At 32.8% G+C, this 26,261-nt stretch overlaps 2 protein-coding genes across 5 annotated transcripts; one reads left to right on the top strand and one right to left on the bottom strand.

Annotated features, from left to right (window-relative positions):
- Positions 1-1,608: 1,608 nt before the first annotated feature.
- On the bottom strand, positions 1,609-20,759 carry LOC117109356 (soluble lamin-associated protein of 75 kDa-like). Of its 3 annotated transcripts, none has more exons than XM_033251664.1 (7): positions 20,614-20,758; positions 18,578-18,706; positions 16,375-16,471; positions 13,592-13,677; positions 10,518-10,689; positions 8,546-8,728; positions 1,609-8,300 (listed from the first exon to the last, which is right to left on the bottom strand). In XM_033251664.1, the coding sequence occupies exons 1-7, from the start codon at positions 20,614-20,616 to the stop codon at positions 5,929-5,931; spliced, it is 3,042 nt and encodes a 1,013-aa protein (XP_033107555.1). In that variant the 5' UTR covers positions 20,617-20,758; the 3' UTR covers positions 1,609-5,928. The 3 variants fall into 3 exon arrangements, with proteins under 3 accessions (XP_033107555.1, XP_033107557.1, XP_033107558.1); XM_033251666.1 differs by having other exon boundaries at positions 18,578-18,702; positions 20,614-20,733; XM_033251667.1 differs by lacking the exon at positions 13,592-13,677 and having other exon boundaries at positions 20,614-20,759.
- Positions 20,760-25,722, top strand: LOC117109357 (pyroglutamyl-peptidase 1-like). 2 transcript variants are annotated; one of them, XM_033251669.1, is made up of 5 exons: positions 20,760-20,913; positions 22,084-22,253; positions 23,467-23,580; positions 24,211-24,329; positions 24,605-25,722. In XM_033251669.1, the coding sequence occupies exons 1-5, from the start codon at positions 20,883-20,885 to the stop codon at positions 24,825-24,827; spliced, it is 657 nt and encodes a 218-aa protein (XP_033107560.1). In that variant the 5' UTR covers positions 20,760-20,882; the 3' UTR covers positions 24,828-25,722. The 2 variants fall into 2 exon arrangements, with proteins under 2 accessions (XP_033107560.1, XP_033107559.1); XM_033251668.1 differs by lacking the exon at positions 20,760-20,913 and adding an exon at positions 21,925-21,980 and having other exon boundaries at positions 22,061-22,253.
- Positions 25,723-26,261: the final 539 nt, after the last annotated feature.

The following is a 26,261-nucleotide window of genomic DNA, read 5'->3' as shown; positions in this document are numbered from 1 at the left end:
AATACCTGTCTCTTATACAAAGTGCAATATTCTAACTACTGTAATATCCAAGGTCTATATTTTAGTGGTTGTAGATTTTATGCTTGAATTCGTTAAAGCTTATTTGTATATTTTTTTTAGACCATAGAGTTATTTAACAATATTAGATGCAACTCAAATGTATTGACCATTGACAGTAAAAAATGTTTGCAAGTTCATTCTCTGCATGCACTCTTACATTTAAAATTCCTAGCACAGTGGCATTCTTGCATAAAATTTTTGCTATTTTGATAGACAAAAATATTTGGACTCGCCAAAAAAGATAATTCTGTAATGTAATTTATAAGCTACCTCTTATATTAAATGACCATTCAATGTAGCAAGCATCATCAACAAAAAAAAGTACAGTACTGATTGTCTGCTTCTTGAAATGTGAAGTATCTAGTAATAGTATTAAGTTCAGAAAGCTAAGATAATCTAACATTGAGAACAATAACGGAAATAAACTAGAAATTGCAAATTGCAAGTGGAGTGCTGCGAAGTAAAACTGCATAAAATGTTCTTCGAACAAAATTATTTAATATGCGAGTCAAGTGAAAATAATGAATAATAAAAATATAACAAATAATATGACACACGACCCATTGTCTATATTAGAACAGCGTTGGTACCGTGTACAATAGTGTTTTGCTCATTGCAGTGACATCTCGCTGCTGCTGGCGATGACTCGCTGCTGGCGAATCGATCTGCGCATGTGTATAAAATGGTATTTATTTCCGAAAACACTATGCCAGTCTACAACAAGCGTCGCCTAAATGTAATAATTAGCACGTTGAAATAGGCTAGTAAATAAGTTTACTGGGTTCTCAAAATATTGTGGCTGAGACATGAGCCGATTAAACGTAGAAATAGGAAACCTAGAAATATAGTAAAAACGCTGAATAGTACTCCAGCGTCGCGACATGCCGACGTTGGTACGAGTAGGTTAGTCTACAAACGTCGCCTAAAGTAATTGATTTTACCCGGCAGAACGAAAGAAGGAAACTCCACTTTTCAGTAGTCTTAGGCGCAGGTTTTTTGACAAACAATGACCTTTCAGAGGTCAAATTGCTGTCAAGAATATGAATTGGCTGCTTCGCAGCAATTAATAATATGATGTTTGTGGTTTTTGTTAGTGTACATTGGTCGAGCGGCTGAGTGATAAGGCAGGGCTGCAACTCACTACAGCCATAACAAGACTCCTCGACTAGAATTCTAGGGGCACTGCTAACTACAGCATTAACAAGATTCTCCTCGACTAGGATTTGGTTCTTCTCGTATAAGGACTAGTAATTGGTCCAGTGTACACATCTGGATTTTAACATATCAAATTGTTGAAATTTATTAGCTGAAATGACAAAATATATTAAATCTTGCTCAGTAGGCCCACCTCAGTAGGAACAAGTATTTTGACTTCTTGTTCACAATACCCCAGCCACATATCAATGATCCCATCTGACCTATATTAACCACTTCTTCAAGAAAGTGAAATTGATCTCAACACACGCTTCCTTAGAACACACAATCTAGGCCCTGGGGTACTCACTGGGTCAAATGGATAACACACAGAATAACATGCGACAAACATTCTTATTTTCTTTCCATTTAATTCATTTAGGATGCAGCCACAAACTTTGAACATAAATACAATCTAGTAAAATGAAAGACTCAATCTGACAAATCAATATACTAATAACAATTCAATAGGCAAATTAGGCACATGTATCAAGGTTCCAATAGATATTTTACCATCAATATTCATTTAGAACAAACAGTATTGAGTTGAGGTGAAAACAATTACAGGGCTTACAGTGGTATGTTTTAAAAATACATATGCAGTAGTTTCTCAATCAAAAAAGTGGTATTTAAAAATTGTAGGTAGATGTAAAATATGTCGGCTTACTCGGTTTATATCTGTAGTGTCAGGTTTGAAGTGAGTGATGCTTGAGATGAAATCCTGGCCTTGCTTTTGTCTAGCATAATTGTCCTGTTCTTTTTAAGGAAAATTTCAAAAAATTATTTAAGGCAATATTGATGAGGTTATGTACAGCGATGGGACCAGCAGGGGAATTAATTTTCACATTGGACATGCCAAGAGCCCCACCCTCTCAGGACTACAGTGAAAATAATTTGTTTGATAGGTCTATTGTGTTTTTATAACTGGATATTTTTTTTTGTAATTAAGGAAAAAAAAAACATTCTCTCATATTAGAAAAATGCTCCAAATTAGTCTATTAATCTGGGCTTTGCACCAGGCCACTATAGCCTCTCTCACCTCCCCCTGCACCCTCATCAAGGACTTCCTCCTGGAACCTGACTGGATGGGACCTGTAAAATATTTGGTCCTCATTTTAGATAGTGGGTTTGCATAATACTTGTAGGCAATGTCCAGGTTAGAAAAATCTGGTCAACTTTTTTTTTAAATATATTTTTTTTAAAATATTGTTTAAAGAATTGAGATGATAATGCCTGATGAATCACAATTTGCTTATTACACTACAAATGGGAAACACCATGTAGATATATTATTGGCACTAATACTTGTAGCGGGCAAATTAGTGGCATAAAATGACTTCTGGCAAGTTAATTATTGGCACAACTTATAGCAAGCCAGAGAATGTGGCAACAGACATCACGTTAATAATACGGATACAATAATATTAATGATATGATGCCATTTATGATGTGTCATAATGTAAATACTGGTCATAATGTCAATAAAAATGATGATATGATATCAATCAAACAATGACATCAATAACCGCATAGTACTAGATTTAAGGCCACATAGGAAGAATACTGTACATAACTTGGGTTATTTTCAACCATTATTTTGGCGGATTATGCTATTGTAAATTTTAATCATGAAAGCACCATCATATCTTATTTATAATTTGTCTGGTGGATATTATCTACACAGAATATACTAAATTAATTTACACTTTTATAAATCATAGTAATAATTAATTAAAGTAACATTTTGCAAGCTTGTATTTGTCTATGCCTGTTAAAATGTAAATATCCTGATCTGTTTTTTTTTCTGATTGGCTGTAATGCAACAGTGACACAGTGTACCAATAATACCTAGCGTGTGACTGAGTGGGATGAGCGCAGCCTGAGGGAAGGGGTGGAATACCATTATAAGGCCCCCACTGTAGTAGAAAAAGTACATGTCAAGTTAGGTCAAATCAGGGTCCAATAAAAATGTAAATCCATGACCCTTTATATACAAAATATACATTATTCACTATCCAGACAGTAAACATAACACCAGCATCCTTACTGGCAATATTTTAGATAAGTACAAGAAATTCATATTTACCTCATATTACAATTCTTTTAATTAAAACAATATTTATCTTTCTGATTTTCTTTGAGTATGAAAACTCAGAATTGCACCATATTTATAAACAGAAAAATCATAATTCTAAAATAAATAAAATGTATTTGTATGTATCAAAGGCATTACATCTTTCTAAGTTTCTCTATGTACTTTCAATCAGTTCTTTTTTAAAGAAATTACTGAAATGCAAGATTATATATCTCATTATAAAACTATGTGCAAAAATATCACAGAGTTGTATTAATGCCACCAATCACTAAAATCATCTTAATGGATCATTTTAACAATTCTGTCTTACAATGTAAACTATACATTTAACTACAGTACATTAGTTCCGTTGGTATTGCTCCCCCAGATAATCTTCTTTTCCCCACACCCAATTTCCCACCTCCCAAAAATGAGCATCCACATGAATCACAGGAGTCCTGATTACGTACCAGAGCCTTAATGTAACTTAGTGAAGGTAGAGATACTTCTGATCAAGAAAGTAAATCTCCGAAAAATAAAAAAATTAAAAAATTAAAAAAAACTTTAATAGTTACTTGTCCCAAGAAACAACAGCGGACTTTATTTGCAATAATTGCATGCTAATATACAACTCCATTCTGCTATAGGAAAACATATTTGCTCCTAAAATTTTAGCATGCCTCTCACTATTTTTCCCTTATTTGCCCTCCCCAGATATCAGCCACCACTGATCATATACTGTATACATATCCAATGTACATACACTTATGTATCCTACAATTTAATTGTACATGTATATTGAACCTGATTTAATCAGTTACTGCCTCACATATCTAATTTATGTGTACAAGATACATTAACACACTTTGTATTAATATATTAATGTACAGATACCATGGAGGTATTATTGAGGTCACTTAAAAAAGTGCTACGGCAATGAGTAAAGGACGAGGCTGCCGCAACTTGTGAAATCAGTCTAATGTATTCCCCACCACCAGTTGCTCAGTGGGATTAGTTTCCAAAAAATTGAACATGACTAAATATAGAGCATCTTGTTTTTTCAATGTGCACTGCTTACTGTCAATCGCTATGGCTGCGCAATCAATTCCACCTTAAACCTAATATATTTATCTTTCAAAACATATTAATATTTTCTACAAAAAAGTGTTTTGAATTTAATGAAACATTTATATGAGCCTTAAAAATATGGTATATTTCAACTTGAATTTCCATAAATTGGATAAAACTCGATAATTCTAATTTTAACAGATACTAATTAATGAGTGATTGAGGATTATAATAAACTACTAATTTTTGTGTGAACACATGTGAACTATTCGAAAATTCAATCCAATGTCAGAGTAATTTTCTACACTGGCTCAGCTTATAGTCGAAGCAGTCAATTTTTAGACAAAATTATATATGAACACAGGAACAATTGCAACAGAAATATTCTGTGGAATCTGTTCCTGACATACAGTATACAGCATTTTTTTTTTGTAATTTATACATTTTTTTGTAAATACTGCAATAATAATTATAATCATATAAATAATAATAATAATAATAATAATAATAATAATAATTATTTTATTTTTTATGGCATATGTGAATTTATTGTACTGATTTATTATTTTTTCAATATATTTTTATTACAATTTTGTAAGTGGGAACGAAGAGTTCCTGTTGGACGATTGAAATAAAATAAATAAATAAATGAAATAAATAATAACCTACTGAACGGTTTATTGCACAACTTCTGTGTTGAAGCGTTTAAAAGCTTGTTGTTCCCAAGTTGTTGCTAATGAAAAAAATGTTAATAATAAGATATACTGTACATCGCGCACGATCCAAAGGTAGGGAACACATTGGTTTGTTGCATCAAAGGGATCTGTGACCTCCTTCTTAATAATACCTCCATGCAGATACTATTTGTATACCATACATATGGATAATAATAGTTGCACCATGCAAAAAAACTATGTGTTCCATAGTGATTGAACACAGAAAAACAAATAGAACACAAAGGAGAAAAAGAAGGAAATAAAGAAATAAAGGGTAAGAAGTCGAAAAAGAAAAGTTGTTCAAGCAATTCCAGCTTGTCAATATACTGTATTTATTTGGATAAATGCCCCGCTTGGAATAAACATCCTTCTACTGTAGAACCTCATTTGAAATAAATGCCTCCCTCGAATAAACATCCCAAGACATTTATTTTTCCTCGTTAAACCCCCCACCCCTCAAATAACTGTAAACAAGTCTAATAGAAGCACCATCCTTCTCAACACATTCTATTTATGTTCTACTCCAGTAGAATTAAATTTGTTTCAACTGGGTTAGGATCAATCAGTCTTCATGATCACGCAATAACAAATTTTGGTGGTAATTGTGTGTTGGAGTTTAAAGTGAAATTAAGGAGTGTTTATTTGAGTATATAGGTATTCATTGTACACAATAAAAAAAAAACATAAACGCCTCCCTCGAATATAAACACTCCCTCAAAAACCCTTCCCAACAATATAAACGTCCTGGGGTATTTATTCGAATAAATACAGTACATAAATATATATTTATATATTTATAATTTCCTATGTGGGATTTTATTCCCTGTTGTGAACTCCTTGAATAAAATGAATCATAAACTCATATTTATCCCGACAGATTGTTCCACATTGGTTACACTGGTAAGCGTCCCGTCTCCCATGGCAACCAGTGTGCAGTACATACATGACACTGTCTGTAAAAATGATGTCACAGAGTTCACAAACATATTGAGCTGTTTGAGTTGCTGCTGCATTTAGATTCCTATACCTGGAGTTATGAGATGAGCCAACATCTTGAGAAGTAGAGGCATCCTCTGATATTATGGATGTCTTTGCTGGTGCCAGTTGCCTTATGTTTGGTTTTGTTGGCACCTTCATTTCTAATAATCCACGAATTAATGGGTTCTGAGTGCTGACTACTACTTGCGACCCAACCAAATTGTTAGCAGTTGACATCACACTGACAGGTGTGTCATGTGAACTTGGTAATGCGGATGAGCTAGTTATTGTACTGTGAGTGGACGCATGCCCTCGACGGGGCAACGACCGATTGCTCAGTCCACCCATAGACTCATAGAGTGAACCCTGTGGAAAATTAGTTTGAGTTGAACTTGGGTCCTCAACAGTGAGAGCTTGCACAACGTTAAAAGGTCTCTTCGGCCTTTCAGGTCTTTCTGCCTGGAAATCACTCCTTGATGATTGAGAGGTCATGGTAGTTGAAGAGTGCACAGCAATTGTGGAGCAACCTGCCGATGCAAGTTGGTTTGAAGAATATCGGTGAGAGTTTGACTGAGAAACTCTGTGATCTAATGAATGATTAGTGTTAACCTTTTCTGTCACTCTCCTGTTAGTGTTGGTGCTAGAACTATTACCCATCTCCTCATCATCAGAACCAGACCTCATCCAGTTTGAAATTCGGTTTTTCATGCTTTCATCAGACATTGATTGTGAACGTGTGCGCTTACTGGGGCCCTCCAGACACACACCTATATCTTTTTGTTTGGCACGAGGTTTAAAGTTCTTATCATTCATGCGTAATTTATTTTTGTGTTTTCTCTTCAAGTGAGTGGAGAGTTTTGCTATGGGATAACTTGTTTTTCTAAGTCTCTTTTGTGAATCTGAAGAAGACTGAGCTTCACAGGTTTCTTGAGTTGGTCTTGTCTGCCAAATTGGTTCCCGATTTGTTGTGGTTCTTGGTTCCTTCAGTTGCTCTGCAATATTGCGCAAAAGTGAGCTGATCATGCCCTGGCTCTGGTTCAAGTTCTGCAATATACTGGACCCCTCTTCTGAAGATCCTTGATGATCTTGGGGACCAGATGGAAGCAACATCTGCTCAAAAAGGGAAAGTTGTCTTGTGTTCTGATCTGCATTTCCTGTAAGCTGATCTTCAAGGTTTTGGTTTAATGGCAGATCACTGACTTCATCAATAGAGGAGGTATCAGATTTAAAGAATGTTCTACTCTGCTGCACGTAGTATAAATGGTGATTACTGACATCAATATCCACAGGTTCCTGCTTGATTACTACACTTGATGATGGTTCTTCAACTAAAACATGCTTCCTTTTTGACATCATACATTTATGCTGATCCTGGGGATATGAGCCATCATCTTCGTCAATCGGTTCAGCTTTCACATAAAAGTGACCTCCTTCTGCAGCTGGTGCAAAGTCTGTTGGTGAATGAGAAGGATCTGTGTCATTACTGGTCCCCTGACTGCCATCATTGTCCATATTTAACTCTGGCAAACAATTTATTTGACCTTTATAATTCTGATATTCATCCTGAAATTCTTGTGATCTTACTGCATCTCCCTCTATGTCATGAACATCATTGGCAGGACATCCTTCCTGACTGAGAAATCCTTTTGCCAAGGAGTTTGTCTCTTTACTTTCATTACCTTCCTGTTTAAAGGTTTCATGAAAGCTTTTTCCATCACTTATTGTTCTACTGTCATTTTCAGGTATTTTTAACAGAGTTTGAACTGGTAAAATAGGGTTTGAAATTTTTCTAGCTGTATCATTACTTCTTTCGCCATCTATTGTTGCCTTAGCAATTACAGAAAAGTTCCTTAAGAGATTTGATGATCCTTCATAGCTTGCAATACTACAATTTTCTGAAACTGGATTCAGTGACTCCGAAGGAGGTATGCTCAACTTATCAACTGCTTCTGCACTACAAACAGGCTCTGTCTCAGTGGTATCAACTTCCAATTGGCTAGAGCTTCCAACAGTAGCCACACTGCAGGCTTTCTCTGCATCTGTGACAAACTTCTTAGGGTCAGAGTTCTTTCTTTTTTTATGTTTACCTGGCATGGCTGATAAAGCAATACGAAGTACAAGATTCTCAGAATGAGAATTGTCAGCTGGTAGAGTACAAAGCCACAGTCGTTCTGCCTCAACAGGATTTTCTTTAACAAATCTTTTACAAACTGCAAATTAAAATATTTTCATTGATCAAAAAAATTAAGATTGGAAAATCTGACTTGGTTAATGATTATGAAAAATATTACATGATTAACAATAAGGTAATAATAGTGTTCAATTACAAATTATACAAGCATGTGTATGTGTACAATTTATGTGTAGATATGGGATGCGACAGGGATTTGGTTGGGGTATGTGTTGTACATGTGTGGATGTGGGTGTGTGCGTATGGTTATTGTCAATTACTAACCTAGCATCATTGATTCTGACACTGGTTCCGAGATCCCAAGATCCTCATCTGGAAAGGTTTTCAGGAAATCATGGAGAGCCAGTAATGCATGACCCTGTCTCCTATGAGTGGAGTTGATGTATACAGTGTCCAGGATAGTCAGCTGCCAAGATAATGCTTGTGACTGGCTTCCACACCATGTACCTTTACGATATAACAAACCATATATATCAAATTATTTCACCCGGTTTAAAGATAAAGGTTTAAAAAGGTAGGAGAATAACCCATAACTTGCAGCGTCATTGTGCTAAATTGCGTATGGACGTGGTCCATGACTACCTGGCCACCGTAAAGAGGCGCTTATGTTAGGTTGTAGTTCACATCATTCCAAAATGACAGGGGCTGAAATGAACCATAACATCAGGGTAACCCCTACTCTTCTGAAAGATGCAATGGGTTCTTTAATGTGCACACGAGGCAGATGTGTACACTATCTGGGCAAACTTCATCTCTTAACCAAACCCTGATTGCGGAGCAACTACTGGCGTAGATGTTAAGGCAGTAGTTAGTGGTACACCCCACAAAACACGCCTCAAATTTACACTGATTAATACAATAATTTACTGTGAGCCACGAAAAACAGACAATCACAGATTGTGTGAAATCCCTTTAATTTTTTAAAGTTTTAATCTGTAATTATTTTATTATGTACTATTTTGATAATAAAATAATCTGTAATTATTTTATTATCAAAATAGTACATAAATAAAAGGATCAAATATCATAAATTATTAATTTCTTATGCCAGACGAATACAAATAATTCATAAGGTTTGCTTATTTTGCAGGCTTTGACTACAAAAATCCTTCATTTGATTTACTAGCCAATTACACTTCTATGCAAAAAACATTGCATCTGTTAATTTGGTAAAAAAAATATTTTCTTCTAGAAAAATAAAAAAAAACCTAAAATTGTAATCACTTTAAAATTACTATAAAGTTAAACATAAAAATGAGGAAATATTTTCATCACCAACTTCTGTTTTTTTGTATTGGAATTACTACTAAACATTGTTATTCAGTGGCTGATTGGCATATATCAATCAGCTGTGAACCAATGTGCCTGTGGAATATGGCGCTGTTTTAAAAGGTAAAAATGATAATTGAGATAATTATCAATGAATAAAAAACAATCAAATTCATCCATAAAATATGCATTCGACTTGCTCTAAAATGGTATTGAATATTCTCTAATACTAATAAATACAATATTCTTTTGCAATTTGATTTACACTGATTAATAAGGTCATAGTACTACTATATTATAAGAATGACATTATAATTGTTATTAATCAGTAAATTTCCTGTCTATTGTTAAATGCCTGAAGTATTAAGCAAGTCTCATTAATTGTTTATTATTATCATCACTTTAATGAGGGTGAACCCCAATCAGTGTCATACAACATTCCATGAGACACAGATCAAAACAGCTTTTTAATATGAAAATCCTTAAACTAATTACCAGCAAATACAAGGGGTTATGCAAAATGCAGTATGAACAATTACTGTTTATGCCAAGCTGTTAACTGATGGGTGAGAAACACATTTTTTTCATTTTAGTTTTAACTTGAAAGCTTTAATAACTTTAACTTAAATAAATAAAGGTAAACAATTCAAACTTTATTCTTCAATTTTTTGTATGCATTTTATCATTTTAATATATATTTCTTATATATTTTCTTATTCTATTTTTGCATGCTAATATCCTATTTAAATATCAATTCTATTTTATTGAGTTTTCTTCTTCAAGTTTTATATTTCTTATATTTTCTTATTCTAATTTATATATTTTTTTCATTAAAGCTAAACTTATTAAAATACAAAGTAAGCAATTCATATATTGAGTTTTATTCTTCAACTTTTATTCGCTCAACACAGAAGTGCATCAGTTGGAGTTAAATTCAATCGTAAGCTATCCCATTAACATTTCTCACCTCTTTCCTTCACTGTGTAGAAACCAACTGCAGTATTATTTATCCAGAGGAGTTTTGCGTACTCGTTAAACGCGTGAGGTAAAAATTCTGGATCGTTGGCTTTACGGTCCAAGACTTTGTACAGAATGTTATTCAGAACACTTAATGCAATTCTCTCACCAGTACTTGACACCTGTCCATTAATCAAGAAAATATAATTACTTAATTATTTGATAATATTAATTACTTAAATAACTGATAATTTTTGCCATTACTTTAATTGATAAAATATTTCAGAGCAAATATTTCCATTATTACTGGAAATATTAATATTCCAACTAACAAAGATACATTATGGCCATATACTACACGATATAGGCCCACTGTACACAAACACATCCTTCCCTGCTTTTGTGGGCGTACTGTATTCCCAGTCATGCAAAACAATCAGCAAACAATAAACTCAAATAAACATTTATATACTCACAAAATAATAATAACTACATATTAGAAAATGCAATTTAAATTATTTAAATCATTTTTTTAAATTATTATAAATAACTATAATCATAAATATTAAAATTATTTAGACTACTGTACTCACACTTAATTTAATTATAAATGTAAATATATGTATGTTATAATTATTATTATTATTTTATAATTCAGCGATCAAAACATGATATGATAAATATCCGGTAACCTTTAGGACAGCTGATAAATGCATTAGTCAATTCATACTGTGAATGTTCATGTTTTCTGGATACTGATAATAAAATTACTTTAAAATGTCAGTAAAAATATTTAGTATTAAATAATAACAAAATTAATCATGACAAAAACACTCAGAAATAAGTAATTAAGCAATTACTTCAGATTCATCAAAAACATAATTTATATGACACAAAGAAATACATTGATAGTAAAACTGTTCAAATTCCTTGAAATAAACATTAATGTTTAGTATTTAATAATGCTACAACCAAAATAACAACGTATAATTGAGGTTTCAACATAAACACAAATTTGTCATATATTCCTAATGATCAGAATATTATCCTCAATACAGCACACACATTATGTTAGCACATGTGTTGAAGCGTATGTGCATAGAAGAAACTATAAACCGTGCATAACTAACAACACATAAACATAACACAAAGAGTATCTTTATGAATATTAAATCTACTAAACAAGATGATTTACTGTACCTCTAAAATACTACAACCTCGTAAAGATAATATATTTTAGATGCTGACTGTACCCATGAGCAAACACACAAACAAGTACAAACACAGAAAGAAGGGTTGTCACGGTAAAAATAATCTCAACTAGTGACCTTTGGATAAATGTTCACAAATCAGCATATCCTGAGTAAGGTCAAAACTACGAGGTCAAGGAAATAGGTCACACGCTTATTAGCATGACCATATTTGGCTATAGCTACAGCTATGATTCACATCATGACATTTAACCTTCCTATTGTTTGAACTCTGTACAACTAAAGCAGAGAAATTGGACACAGGCCAAAGTTCAAAGGAATACTGGTTTCAACCAGTTATTTTAAATGAGCAAAATGCAAAACACTCAAAAAATCCTATAGCAGTACTGTAATATGTTGAACAGGTTACATAATATAATTATATAAAAAAAGAGTAGTTCAATCAATCAAACAATGCTATATATTTCTCTTCCTATTTGTTGTTACATAAAAATATAATCAGTTTGTAGGAGGACATAAAGACTCATAAACATAATTATTATGATATAACATAGATAATGTTCTTACTGTAAATTTTGGCTGTGTAATATATACTTCTTAGAATTGTGTATTTACTTTCTAAATTTTCTTTTTTAAGAACATTACAGCACTTTATCACATATGAAAAGTAGGTCACTCGACCATTTTGGTTGACAAAATATTAAGGTCTATTATATATTCAATATTATCATCATTACGATTTAATAAGTAAAATGCTTTGTTTTGACCTCAGTGTTGGCAATAGACCAATTCGTTTGTTAGCCTACATTTTATTATGTATATACTATGTCATTAATAAATTATCTCCAGTAATACCGTACCTAAAAAATAATGTTCCTATATTTTGTGCTCTTTATTGTAATTTGGTGTTTATAAGAATTTTTTGTCAATTAGAAATAGTGCGGAATTTACGATATAATAAATTGAATAAATTTTGAATTGAACCAAACCCTGATATTAACAATAAAGACAATTCAAATATTAACAATTAATAAATGTTCAAATAATTTCTTCTGGTTTTTGAACATTATTATTGAATGTCAAACTTACTCAGCTCTTGAGTATTTTACATTTTCTTGTTCAAAACAAATAAATATAAATGCTAGGCTCCTGGCGGCAGGGTGTTTCTACTGCTTGATATAGGTTTTTTAGCGACAGTAGGCCTAATTATACATTATTTTGGTTCTTTCTAAAACAGGCATGATATCATCATGGAGGAATTAATTTCAAGAGGCATACTTCATAGAGCCAGTTGCATAACTCTTCAACCTCATGAGAAAAAAGCAAGACTGTTCACTTCTATATTTGGCTAGGGTACATACCATCATTCATCCAACCAGATTTACTCTTACAAGTATAGAAAGTATAAGAAAATGCTTTTTTAAATCATTGTTCCCTGATTAAGTAATTGCCTTCTTTCTAGATGACATGACCGATAGGGGTCATGTCATGTGCCCACTGGACCTCCTCAGCATTGCCAGTGATGAGTATTCTTATCCACGGAAGTGAAAATGTTAAACATTAAATTGGTCATTTATAAAAGTATTAAATAAGTTATCTGTTTTCAATGTTACACAGAATTAATATTGTTTGGTTTTACATACTTTTTTACTGAATAAACTTACAAATAGCCCAATTTAATTGAGTCTTAAATGATAACAAAAGCCAAGTGCATGGGTTATATTGCATTTACATCCTTTGTTGAAAATTTGGCATATTTACATTGTTACAATTTAATAAACAACCATATTTACTTATCATTTAACAAAGAAAACAGTATTGAAAGGCTACTTAATACATTATGAGATGAAAGTAAAATTAGTCTTGCATTTACCTTTTGGAATCCATTTGGCCTGTTCCTGCCACATATTAGTACTTCATCAATGCTTAGCCAAACTCCCTGGATCTGCAGTAATCCAACTGATATAACCAAGGTTAATGTATGTTGGATAAATGTCAAATTTTTACATAATGTTTCTAGGGGTTAACAAATGGTTTTTTTTATAAAGATATACTGTTTTTGTTAAACAAATAAACATGAATACTAAAATTTGAATTGCATATTCTAAATATTTAAGTTATCAGATTTTAAATTGAAAATAAGAATTTTAAAATATATTCCTTGCCTTTCTAACTTATACAGATATATAAATAATACTGAACCTATTTTGCATAGACCATTAAAGAGGCTGGTCAATGTAAGAATTTCTGTATGTAAAATGTCTGATTCGATTTGCGTCTTACAAACTCCATAGCTTATTTTATTTTTTAAATGAATATAATTCGGAGTGTTTCACTGTTTTCAAGATTTTACTATGTATGTGTTCAACCAGTGCTACCAAGATATTATCACTTGAATAAATTATTCCACTTTTTTTCAATCAGAGACAAGTAAACACTAACAGGAAATCCAATAATAATAATAATAATAATAATGTCTATTTTATCATGCATATTACTATGTTCCATTAATTAATGTGAATGAAATATCCTATGTTCATTACATTGACTTCAAATTCTGTACTAAAAACACAAATTGCAAAATGGAAATATTTTTCCAGTTAATTTTTAATTGATAGTAAATTAGACAGTAACTGGTGGTAGGCACAGTGTGTGTATGCTGAGCTCTGGAGATCCCTATCTGTCCACATTATCAAATTTTCTTTGACAAAAGACTGTTTATGCCCATATATAGTCATGATGTGCCTATATATAGCCATGATGTGCCTATATATGGTGATGATGTGATGTCATCATAGGCATGTTTTTGTCAAATAAAATTTGATAGTCTGGACTGGGCTTTTATACCTTACAGAAACCCTGGTTTAACTCCACTGATGCTTTCTTGTTGTTTAAACTGGAGGTTTAAAATGCAAGTTTTGATGGTACACCACAATTTGGAAGAGATGTTTAGTTTAATTAGTAGGTTTAATTTTATAGGGTTACACACCTTTTTTGTCTCTCTTACTTTACCAACATATTAAACTCAAAGAGCTCAATCACAAAGCGCACAGGATTTTTTGCATGATGTACTATACAAATCCAAATATATTACTATTATTATTAGCTATTGGTCGTGCACATATATATTTGGCTTACTTTTAAAAGATTTGTTCCATTTTTCACTAAAATAACAAATTTACACTCTTTAAAAAGAGCAGAGATTGTCTCCTGATGTCCTAACTACCTGACTCTTGGTAATACCATTATTATTGCTACACAGGATTGAAAAATGAAATTTAAATATGGGATTAAAAAGAAATAAAATCCAATACGGGATTGAAAGGGAATTAAATCTAACATGGGATTGAAGGGTAAATAAAACATGGAATTGAAAGAGAATGAATTCCAACACGGGGTTGAAGGGAATTAATTCTAATATGGGATTGAAGGGAATTAAATATAACATGGGATTGAAGGGAAATAAATCCATCTAACATGGGATTAAAGGGAATTAAATCCAACATGGGATTGAAAGGGAATTAAATATAACATGGGATTGAAAGGAATTAAATCCAACAAGGGATTAAAGGGAATTAACTCCAGCTTTGGATTGAAAGAGAATTGAGAACATGGGCATGAAGGGAATTAAATCTAACATGGGATTAAATGGAATTAAATCTAACATGGGATTGAAGCGAATTAAATCCAACATGCAATAAATAGAAGGGAATTAAATCTAACGTGGGATTGAAGGGAAAAAAATCCAACATGTGATTACAAGGGAATTAAATCCCACATGGGATTGAAAGGAAATTAAATCTAAGATGGAATTGAAAGGGAATAAAATCCAACATGGGATTGAAAGGGAATTAAATTCAACAAGGGATTTGAATTAAATCTAACATAATATCGAAAGGGAATTAACAACATGGGATTGAAAGGGAATAAAATCCAACATGAGATCGAAAGGGATTTAAATCCAAACATAGGAATGATGCTTCTTTCTAACATAATGTTATTTAAGTTTCACTTTCGGAAATGACACTATCCATTTTGTAATGATGACTAATGCCAAAGTCAACAATATTTCAATGAGATTCATTAATCCTGTATGAATGGACTTGACCTGACTGAATCATCTGAGCACTGTACAGTATACTGGTGCCAGTGGGGAGGGGGGCAATGATCCAGGGTTAACCGTAAACAATTTTAAAATATGAAAAATATATAAAAAAAATTGCTGCATTGCTACAGATAGCACTTCCTTGTAACCAAGGCCAATGGCTTGACCTGCTACTAATGTTATGACAATATTTTAACAACAATAATAAAAAACAAAATAGTGATTAAAACAAAAATGGTGAAAGTAAACATGGTCATTGGGTCACTTAGTCCAGGTTCACAGATTATGACTTAAGTCTAGGAGCTAGTATCTTGGTGCCTAGAGAAACTAGGCAATTTTGGGCAGTTTCATGCTGTTCTGAAGTGTTTTAGTCCATATTATTACATTTGTAAAGAATCTACAAAAAATAGGGTTTTTTTACAAGGAGATCCAAGGTGGGGCTTAAGCCCACCTGCAACTTTATTAGCTTGCTTCTAGTGTTCTCTAAATTTGTCTACAATACAAAGCAAACCTTTTTATTTTTGGATATAAACAATATGTATTTCACTTACTTGGGCAATCTGTACTTTTACATGGTATTGCAGGTAATCTAACAGAGTTTGTGTCATAAACACTAAATTCAACAACATTCACATCTGACAAATTTATCTATGAAAATAAAATAAAATTGAATTAAAAATTAAAATTACAACTACAAAGAACTTTCTTGTTGTTACATAAAGCGTGTTTAAAAAAAGTATGAATTCTTGGCATCCATCGAATGGTCATTAAAATACACGAGTCATAATGCGGGTCAAATTGTTTTGCCCTTGGGCAAGACAATTCATGTAACGTCTGTCTCTGTTCAACCAAATGGAATGGGGTACCTAGCAGAATGGGAATAATATGCAGATTAATTTTTTTTATTCTGAAAGTGCCATCTAGAAGTGCCAGATATAGAATTTTGTACCTCAGCCCCAACCATGGTAGGGCTGAGGTGGTCCATACCCTCCATCTGTAAAATTTTCTTTCTGGGCCCCTTCCATTTCTGGGTCTGCCGCTGATGTGAATGATTCTGGAATGGAACTAAATGGTGCTAAATTGTCTGCATAGCAAGGAAAACTCGGACAGCACAAAAAATGAAGTTGTTTCGGCATGTATCCAACAACCACTAGTAATAATCATCTTAACCTCGGTATAGGTCACTAGATAGATGGCACACGATATAAATGGATATTATATTTTATAACACACCAAATAAATCCTTGTTCTTTGATTGGTGGATTTAATGCAGATGTTCAGGCAATTTGCTCCAATCCACTTAACGTGACATTAACACCATATACTCAAAATGAGAAAACAAAACTGGGGTAAAGTGTTTGCATGATACTTACTGTATAGGATCACTCTATTTTCTACAGCAAATTTTAATAAATATAATTTTATTTATTAGGTCCGCGCAGGTGGACCTCTGAAAATCACTCTTAATTGTTCTAGTTCTTGTCATTGTTGTTACCAGAACTTTAAAAGCATCCAGCATCACCAGTTTTGAATGGACATTCAGGAAATTTTGTACACATAAACATTCATGGCCCATTTTTTAAGTTGGACCACAGGTTGCCCTATACACCAAAAAAGACAAGGGGGTTTCAGCAAGGAATGTACATTACTGCCATTACTACTAATAGGAAATGTCGCATGGATGGTGTGGTCAGTTAATGATGTGTTCTAAAAAACCAAAACGGCAAAAAACCAAAACGGCAATGGCCCAAAACGGCAAGACCTAAACAGCCATAAGTCAAAACGGCAATAAACCAAAACGTCAACACTTTTAGACCGGCAACAGACCAAAACGGCGATAAGTCAAAACGGCAAGACCCAAACGGCAATAAGTCAAAATGGCAATAAACTTCCAGAATGACGCACTGTATGTAATTGGCAAAATAGCTAAATAAAATACTACTAGGCTACAATTTATGTCATAAAAGTAAAAAAGCGCGAAAGAAAAAAAAAACACTTTAAAGAATAACAACATTAATAATAATAATAATAATAATAATAATAGTAATAATAACAACAACAATAATACAACATACAAATTCAATAGTAAGAAAGATTGGGGAAACAATATATAATATATACAATATAAAACAATGAACATTGAACCTAAAAATACAGATAGTATGAGGCTAAACAATTTATGTCATGAAAGTAAAAAAGGGAAAGAAAAAATAATAATAATAATAATAATAATAATAACAATTAAAATAACGAAATAATTCGTCATGGATGTGTAAAAAAAAAACAAAAACAAAAACAAAACAATTCAGAAAATTATAAACTGCTGTCTGCGCACGGTGGCGCTTCAGTCTTGGCATTGATTTTTGCTCCTTTCCCGTTTTGGTCTGTTGCCGTTTTGGTACTTATCATTGCCGTTTTGTTTTATTGCCGTTTCGGTCATTGCCGTTTTGGTTTTTGCCATTTTGTCCAGAAGCCATGACACGCCTCCACCTAATACAATGTTTTATCCATTGGAAGAAGGAATGTTCCACTCAGAAGTTAGACCTAACTATCAAATAACACAAATGTACAGTATTTTATGCGTAGTGTATTAAAAACCAAATAATGAATGTTTCAATTCAAGCAATGGAGAATATTCTTTTAAGGAGGACTGTTCTATTTAACACAGCTCCACCTCATTAAGTCCGTCTTTAAATGCATGAAATTATTCTTCCATTGCACTAATTCATTATCTGTTAGAATTACAGTACTTACTTCATTTCCACACTTTTTACAAAAATACACCGTGTTTGTCTGACTGTCTCTGCTATCAACCTTTGTATTGAGATCCTCCTTAGTAACAATAGTATCCACAACATACATCTTTACTTGTACAGTTTTTGACTAAAATGAGAAAAAATGAGAAGATTTAATTTTATTCTTTTATCAATTAATCAATTAAAATTAATCATCTGGCAGAAAGCAAAGTACAAAAATGTTAAGACTAAAGCAGAGCACTTACTGCATCGTATGATGTTCAATACAACCGTCGATGGAAGATCTGTAAAGATCGCCATTAAAAACGATCCATAGCGTGCGCATTGTGGTGTTGCCGTTCTTCATAAGATTGCGTCGGCCAACAACTGCAGGGTGCAGTAAGTACCCGGCTTAAGCTAGATTTACACTGACAAGATAACGACACTGAAAAAATAATGGCCCGTGGTCGGTCCAATACATCCACCAAATGAGGTCTAGCACCATAGGCCTTGCCCATCCGGACCCATCTGGACCACTTCAGCTGGCTGGAATTTGACATGCGGTCGATCTGCTCAAGTTGGCTCAGCCTAGCTAAATGACCCAGTCGAACGATCAGGTCGAGTTGGGTCTGTCTGCCACTTTCAGCCATAGAGTTGCCATAATCATAAGATTTTTGGATTTGATTTTTCTTTATATAGTAATGTACGAAATCAAGTGTGATGAGAACTTTCATTTTTCACTTTCTGTTCCAATATATAATTTCCATAATCCCACATTATTTTCTGTATTCAAGGGAGAGTAAATGTCACAAAAAAAAAAAAAAAAACATTTTACGAATCGGCTACCTAAGTTATATAATTCTTTGTGTAAAGTTGATTTTTCTATTGGTACTGGGTCATTCCGTGCCAACTCAACAAATGAGATGGCTGGGTACTGTCTGACGAACAAACCCAAATTTCGACTTGCCAATTCCAAGTCGTTTAGAAGTTACGGCCATTTAAAATTTTATGGTCATACCCCTTTTTAGCTCTCAATTATGACATATTTGTAAAGTTGCATTTTCAATTAGCCATATCTTCAAAATTTAAATTTAATAGAATAAAGATAATTTACTGGAAATTGATATCTAGACTAACTTTTGGCTGTAGAACAGGAATATGACATGACTTTTGTTATACCGGACCCCGTTAAGAAAATATTGGTTCGTAAGGACCCTAACTTATTTGGTTGTGTAATTTTTCTTCCATTTTTAGACCCCATTAAAATACCCAAATCAGTTATTAAATGGGTCTTATGCAACAAATTATTAATATATAGTTGAAAATGTTTCACCACAAAAAATTCCGGATTTTTAACATTTTAGGGGGTAGTCGTAGGTCAAAAGGTCATTCGGGACAAAAAATACACAAAAATGCCTTGTTTTCAAGGGGACCTTTGACCCTGTGGGCAAGTACGCTTGTTGTTAAAATTTGCACCTTTAATTAATTTATATATGATGATCAGATGTTCCAAATATCAGCTTGGTGTCTTTATCCCTTCATGTTTAAAAAGCGATTTGAAAAGGGGTATATTTTTCAATTTCTGACATTATCAGTGCGTAAATGTGACAAAATTAATTTTTGAATAACGATAATATTAAAAATTATCTGCCTAGACCCTTGAAACTTATAATTCTAAAACAACTTTATGTGGTTACAAATGCATGAACCAATATTTGGTTACCAAATGCCATAGGCATATTTTTATATTCATTGATGTTGAAATGAAATGTAATGTACGATGTTGCAAGTTAAAGTGAAAAATATGGTTTATCACGCAAAACATAAAACTGAATAGTTTATTAAAAGTAAACTGCTAGAAGCTGTTTTAGGCCTATGATGATGATGGATGCACCACGAGTCGCAAAACAGTGTTTGAGCACCACAGTACTGTACTTTCCCACCCAACCACGGCGCAAACACAGCTCAGTCCATGCATACACACGCATCGAAGGCTTAGAAATAAAGATCAGTACGAACACTGAAAAATGGTGGAAACTAATCATTATACTATACCATTTGCTCAACCTAGAAAGTAATGTAATGGTTAATTACATCGTCCATACATTCATTTTGCTGAATTTTTAGTTCATTCTTCAAGCAGGAATCAGAGTTGTTGACAGAGTGCGAGAGTAAACGCCGCGCCCTTTAACCCTTCAGAGGTCAATGAATCATAACAAACAGAAATCTGCTAGCTGTGCGTTGGGTAGTCGGGTTCGGGCCAGAATCATTTCATGACACCTCAGCTAAATAAATCTAGATAATTTGAGACTGAAGTAACTGAGATGCCCGACAAAAAAACAGTTATAGTCACTGGTAACTCATCTTTTGTCTTTCAATGTCTAGACTAGGCCTATATTAAATTTAGAATAGCAACCTCGTTTCGAACGCCTGAAACCTAGGCTTAGGCATACCGTCAGTTTGAGAAAACAGGTCGCGACGACAACAAAGAAAGAACTCCTATTTTCTAGTTGCATGCCTCTGAATTTACTGTAGATAGGGCCTAGTTATAGTGCATAGTTTGAAGTTAGTCCATTGCGTTCTTGACGACATGAAGCAACTTGGTATAAATAAATGTTTTTAGTAATTTCAAATTCTACTTTTTATTGTGCTACACAAATTAGGCACTGCAAACATTAACATTCCGATTTCTGTAACTTTAATTAAAGAATACATATCAATATTCTGTTGACACCATTGTTGCCTTTGTTACAAAATAAAGAGAATGTAAAACAATAAGAACGGGCACTCTCTGAGCAAAAGTGCTCACTGCGGAAGCGCGTCCTTCCTTTTGTCGCTCCTTACCAGAAATAATATTGTATCCAGGGGAAACTTTAACAACAGGAGTTATTATTTGTTATTGTTTTGCATTGGGGGGTAACAGTGACGTAAGATATGTCACATGATGAGTTACCGTGGGAAAGCGATAGACAGACAGATGAGTGATGCCTCGTTGTGAGAGGTCAGTCTCGAATAAATGATGTTTATACTAGCTAATTATTTGCTGTTGTAGGATTATTGTTTGGTGGCGTCTCCCGTGTTTAAGTAACGCAATATTGCTAGACTGGATCAGATGTTACAAAACAACCGGAAGAAAAAATCCCAGAGTAGAAAAAAGTTGGGTTTTAACTTTCATATCACAAGACAGCTTAATTTGGTGTAGGCCTATGCAAGGAGTTCGCACACCAACCTTCAAAATAAATTTCTTTCTAAACTCATGTACAGTACTAAAGTCATTTTCTAAACAAGATTTTACTTTTAACTTTTAAACATTTTCATGTCTGTATTTTATGCACAGCCTGAGGGAAGAACAGAGGCTTGGTTGAGTCTGGGCTACAATAAATGGACAGCATCCAGCTTATATGTGATATCATCTATATAATGTTTGTTTTATTTGTTATGATTTCTAATTGTATTCTTACAATTACATGTATATTTATTATTAATTTGTCTTGTCAAATAGGCTATCATTTTATTTTTGCATAGGATTTGGTCCATTTGGAGATCACAAGATAAATGCCAGTTGGGAAGCAGTTAAGGAACTAACAACTTTAAGTCTGCAGCCAGACATCAATTTAGTGGTTGAAGAGATCCCAGTGGAATACAAAATAGTCAAAGAAAAAGTACCAGCTCTGTGGGAATGCCATGAACCAGATGTAATTTAAATTTATTTTATACAATTGGGGCAAAGACAAGCCAAACCAGTCACTCATCTCAAAAAATTATTTTTAGTTATTAATACAGTATTAATACAGTTAAACAGTAAAATGAGAGCTATAAAATGGTAAAAGAATCCGACATTTCATATGAAGTAACAGGATTTTAAACATGCATCTGCTTAAAGAACAATATTTGAGAAACCAGCCTTCAAAGTTTATGATTTTAATTTAGGAAATTCGTAGGCAGAAACCATCACCAAATCATTAACAATTGTTGTTTTAAAGCCCCCATTTAGAAAAAATGCATATGCATTACTCTAATTATTATAAACCATGGAAAAATATTGGCATAAATGTTAGTTTTATGCAAAAAAAATTTAAAAACGAGAAATACACACTATTTCTCATAGGAGTTGCCATTTTCTCGACGAATTCTTCGTTACTAAGCAAATTCAGGTTGTAGATCGCATCCGCTAGAATGCTCTCGCTTTTATGTATACTTTATACAGTCAATAAAGTGTGCCCTCTCTAATGAGATTAGTTTTTGTACTTCGCATCTCGCACACTGTGGTCCATCGAGTAGGCCTGAGATGTTTGTTTAATTGTCAAAATCTCGGTCAGAATCATTTTTGAAATAAATTTGAAATACTGTAGTTCCTATGAAATATTATATTTCACAAATGTCAATACTAGCAAAGTAAAATATCACGTTGGTCGTTTTTATGTGTGATAACAGAACCTTAAATCGAGGTAAGTTGGATAGGCTAATGTTTCTGGCGCCTACAGTACTATATTTCTTTGCAGACCTATCGCAAAATCAAACCTTTAAAAAATTTGTCCGCATTTGTTTTTTGTGTGAAGCACAAAAAAAAAATCAAATTTCAGTCTTATTTCACACTTTTTTCATAATTTCATATTATATTTTAAAACATAACATAACTTTTTAACACATATAAAAATCAGATTTTTCTTAACAACTGCAATCTTGCCAGGAAAATACATAGCATGTTATATAGACATAAAGGTTAGTTTAGTGTAAAAAAATAGATTAAAAAAATTTTGATATTCCAGCATGTTTTGGCCATTATCTCTGAAACAGAATTTGTGACTAGTGACTGGTTTGGCTTGTCTTTGCCACAATTTATTATGAACTTTTTGATTGCTTGATTTAATATGTAAATGAATTTTATGAATATTTATTTATCGTCAGCTTATGGTCCATGTTGGAGTGTCAGGCTTAGCTACTGAGCTTACTTTGGAGCAGCAAGCCCATAATGGCCCATATGACAAACCAGATGTCAGGTTTATGATACCCAGAAACATGGTATGTTGTTGAGGCTTACAGAATATTGACATTAATTTATATATTATTTTAATTTATTATCATGGCTTAAAATATGTATACAATTAAAAGATATTTACTAAGAAACACATTGTAATATCAACCTTCACCTACCATGAAATTCACATTAAAAAAAATCAAATACAAATGGATACAGATAAAATTGAAAACAAGTTAGGAATTGTTTGTAGACAGTGACAGAGCAGAGTGTCAGGTCAGTAGCAAAGGCAATAAAAAAAAATTATTAACACAATCTATTGAAAAAAAGGATTCTGTGGTCTGTCTTTTGTGGAAATTGATTTATACACAGTAATGGATAACAACTGTCAGGTCAATTACGGAGGTCATCAAAAAGGTCAATAAACCCCTAAAATAACAAATTTAGCTTTATTAAGACTGCAAAATCTATTTACAGCAAACAAAAATTAGACTAAAAAAAAGCTGTTTTTATGCATTATTTCGCATTATTTCCCTATCTTGAAGCTGTTTTCATGCATTATTTTGCAATATTTCCCTATCTTGCAATCAGAGAGTTAACAGCTGATAAAAAATATTATAAAAATTTAAAAAGATAACTTTTTAATTTTGATTGTTTTTCTGATTATGTTAAAGTGTTGTATGGAGAACGGACCTCAACATATTGAGAGTCGGATTAAGATGGCATATGTATGCCACAACATTAATATATCACAATGTCCAGTGAAGTCCGTCGTCTCACACAATCCAGGAAGGTAATAGTAAATACACAAACATTTATTTACTTATCTTAAAAAAAATTTTTTTTAAAGATAACTGTATTTATAGAAGGTGAGATTTCCAGCTATAAATATATGATGATGATGATGACGATGACGACGACGATGATGAAGTTATAATATATTATAATGTAATATTAAATATATGTAATTGAATAATGTTTTCTAAATATAATATATATTATGCTGTTATTTAATATTATATATATAGAATTGAATAATGTTTCCTAAAATTGATTTATTCTTCTTAGGTACCTATGTGATTTTATATACTATACATCCTTGCATCATATACATGCAAAATCTGGCCAGGGCAATGCTGCATTTATCCATGTTCCACCGCTTGGTAGGCCTTACACTGCCAAGCAGCTCGCAGAGGGCCTCAAGTTAGCCATCCTTAACATGTTACAGCAGAGCGATTCAGCAAGTGAAGATATCCCAGAATGTAACTCATGGCAATCAATTGCCACATGATCCAGGCTAAGGTATCCTATAATAATGTGAATTAATTGAGTTGTATATTTGCATGAACCCATACCATCTTGCCTATGATTTATGAATATTAATGAGATATAATTACCATAATGTTAGAGATAAGTATTTCGTATATTCTATTCATTTACTGTTGCTTTATTATTAATCTAGATTTAATAGAAAAAAAAAATTAATAATGGCAGGACATCTTATAAAAAAAAAAAATATGTATTTAATAATAGAATTAATCTTAACATGTATTATAAATTATAATAGTTGCTTAGAAATATGGTCTTGAATATTGACCTATATTAGAAAATTTGAAACTTAGGGAGGGCCAATGAAAAAATACCCAAAGGACCAAATAAGAGGTTATCCATGTTTTTAAAGAGAAAACAAATTATACTGATTACTGTGAACACCCTCCTTTTACAGATACAAGATAATAGTTTCCCTAATAAGATTAACTTACACACTCATAATCCCTTTCCTCCCCTCCCCTTTACCGTATATATGAAAAATTAGATGACCCCCTACCTCATGTTTACTGAGTGGCACTGAACATTTTGCCAAAATGGGCCAATTACTTATAGTAACTAAATTGTTGGACTCCATCTTAAATTAATAATTATATCATATTTTAGTTTTCAATTATTATTATCCAGAAAAGATATAAATCTTCTAAAATTCAGTTGTGTACTTACGAGATTTCTATAAATTACATCATAAACTATAAATTACACACCTTTATGATAAATGAGTATTCATAAAATGTGGCAAAGACAAGCCAAACCAGTCACTCGTCGCAAAATTTGATTTTGAGTTATTAATACAGTGTTAGAGAGTAAAATAATAGCTATAAAATGGAAAAAAAATCATTCAAATAGGACATTTCCTTATGAAGTTACAAGCGTTTAACCACACAGCTGTTTAAAGAACAATATATGAGAAATCAGCCTTCAAAGTTTATGATTTCAGGCATTTCTCATGCAGAAACTATCTTTAAATCCTTAAAAAGTGTTGTTTCAACATTGAAAACGGGACATATAACAGCATAGAATGATGTGTAGATATATAAAGGTTAGTTTAGTGCAATAAAATAGATTTTTAAAAATTTGACATTCTAGCATGTTTTGGCCATTTTCTCTGAAACACGGTTTGCGACGAGTGACTGGTTTGGCTTGTCTTTGCCACAAATGCATTATCACTGGACATTCATGTATAATTACACTTTAACAGCTTCAGGCTACTATGGATTACATCATAAACCATTAATAGACACACATTTATGTTTAATGAATATTCATAAAATGCACTGTCACCTGGCATTCATGTATTAACCATGGAGGTATATGAACAAGAACCAGAACACAATATGCAATGGATTAAGAACACACCATGAAATAAGCCTCCCTGGATTCAAACACTCTATTC

Source organism: Anneissia japonica, unplaced genomic scaffold, assembly GCF_011630105.1.
Source record: "Anneissia japonica isolate Jap-2015-1 unplaced genomic scaffold, ASM1163010v1 scaffold288010_len917306_cov203, whole genome shotgun sequence".
Taxonomy (NCBI): Eukaryota; Metazoa; Echinodermata; class Crinoidea; order Comatulida; family Comatulidae; genus Anneissia; species Anneissia japonica.
This window is presented reverse-complemented; position numbering and strand designations above follow the sequence as displayed.

Bases quoted from the DNA above. Each gene is read 5' to 3' on its own strand.
- LOC117109356 (XM_033251664.1), bottom strand. The intron at 16,472-18,577 runs GTAAGTACTGTA...TTATTTTCATAG, and splicing joins GTAAAAAGTGTGGAAATGAA to ATAAATTTGTCAGATGTGAA. The intron at 13,678-16,374 runs GTAAGTGAAATA...TGGTTATATCAG, and splicing joins TAAAAGTACAGATTGCCCAA to TTGGATTACTGCAGATCCAG.
- LOC117109357 (XM_033251668.1), top strand. From the start codon at position 21,940: ATGGACAGCATCCAGCTTATATGTGATATCATCTATATAAT. The intron at 22,254-23,466 runs GTAATTTAAATT...ATTTATCGTCAG, and splicing joins GGGAATGCCATGAACCAGAT to CTTATGGTCCATGTTGGAGT. The intron at 23,581-24,210 runs GTATGTTGTTGA...ATTATGTTAAAG, and splicing joins TTATGATACCCAGAAACATG to TGTTGTATGGAGAACGGACC.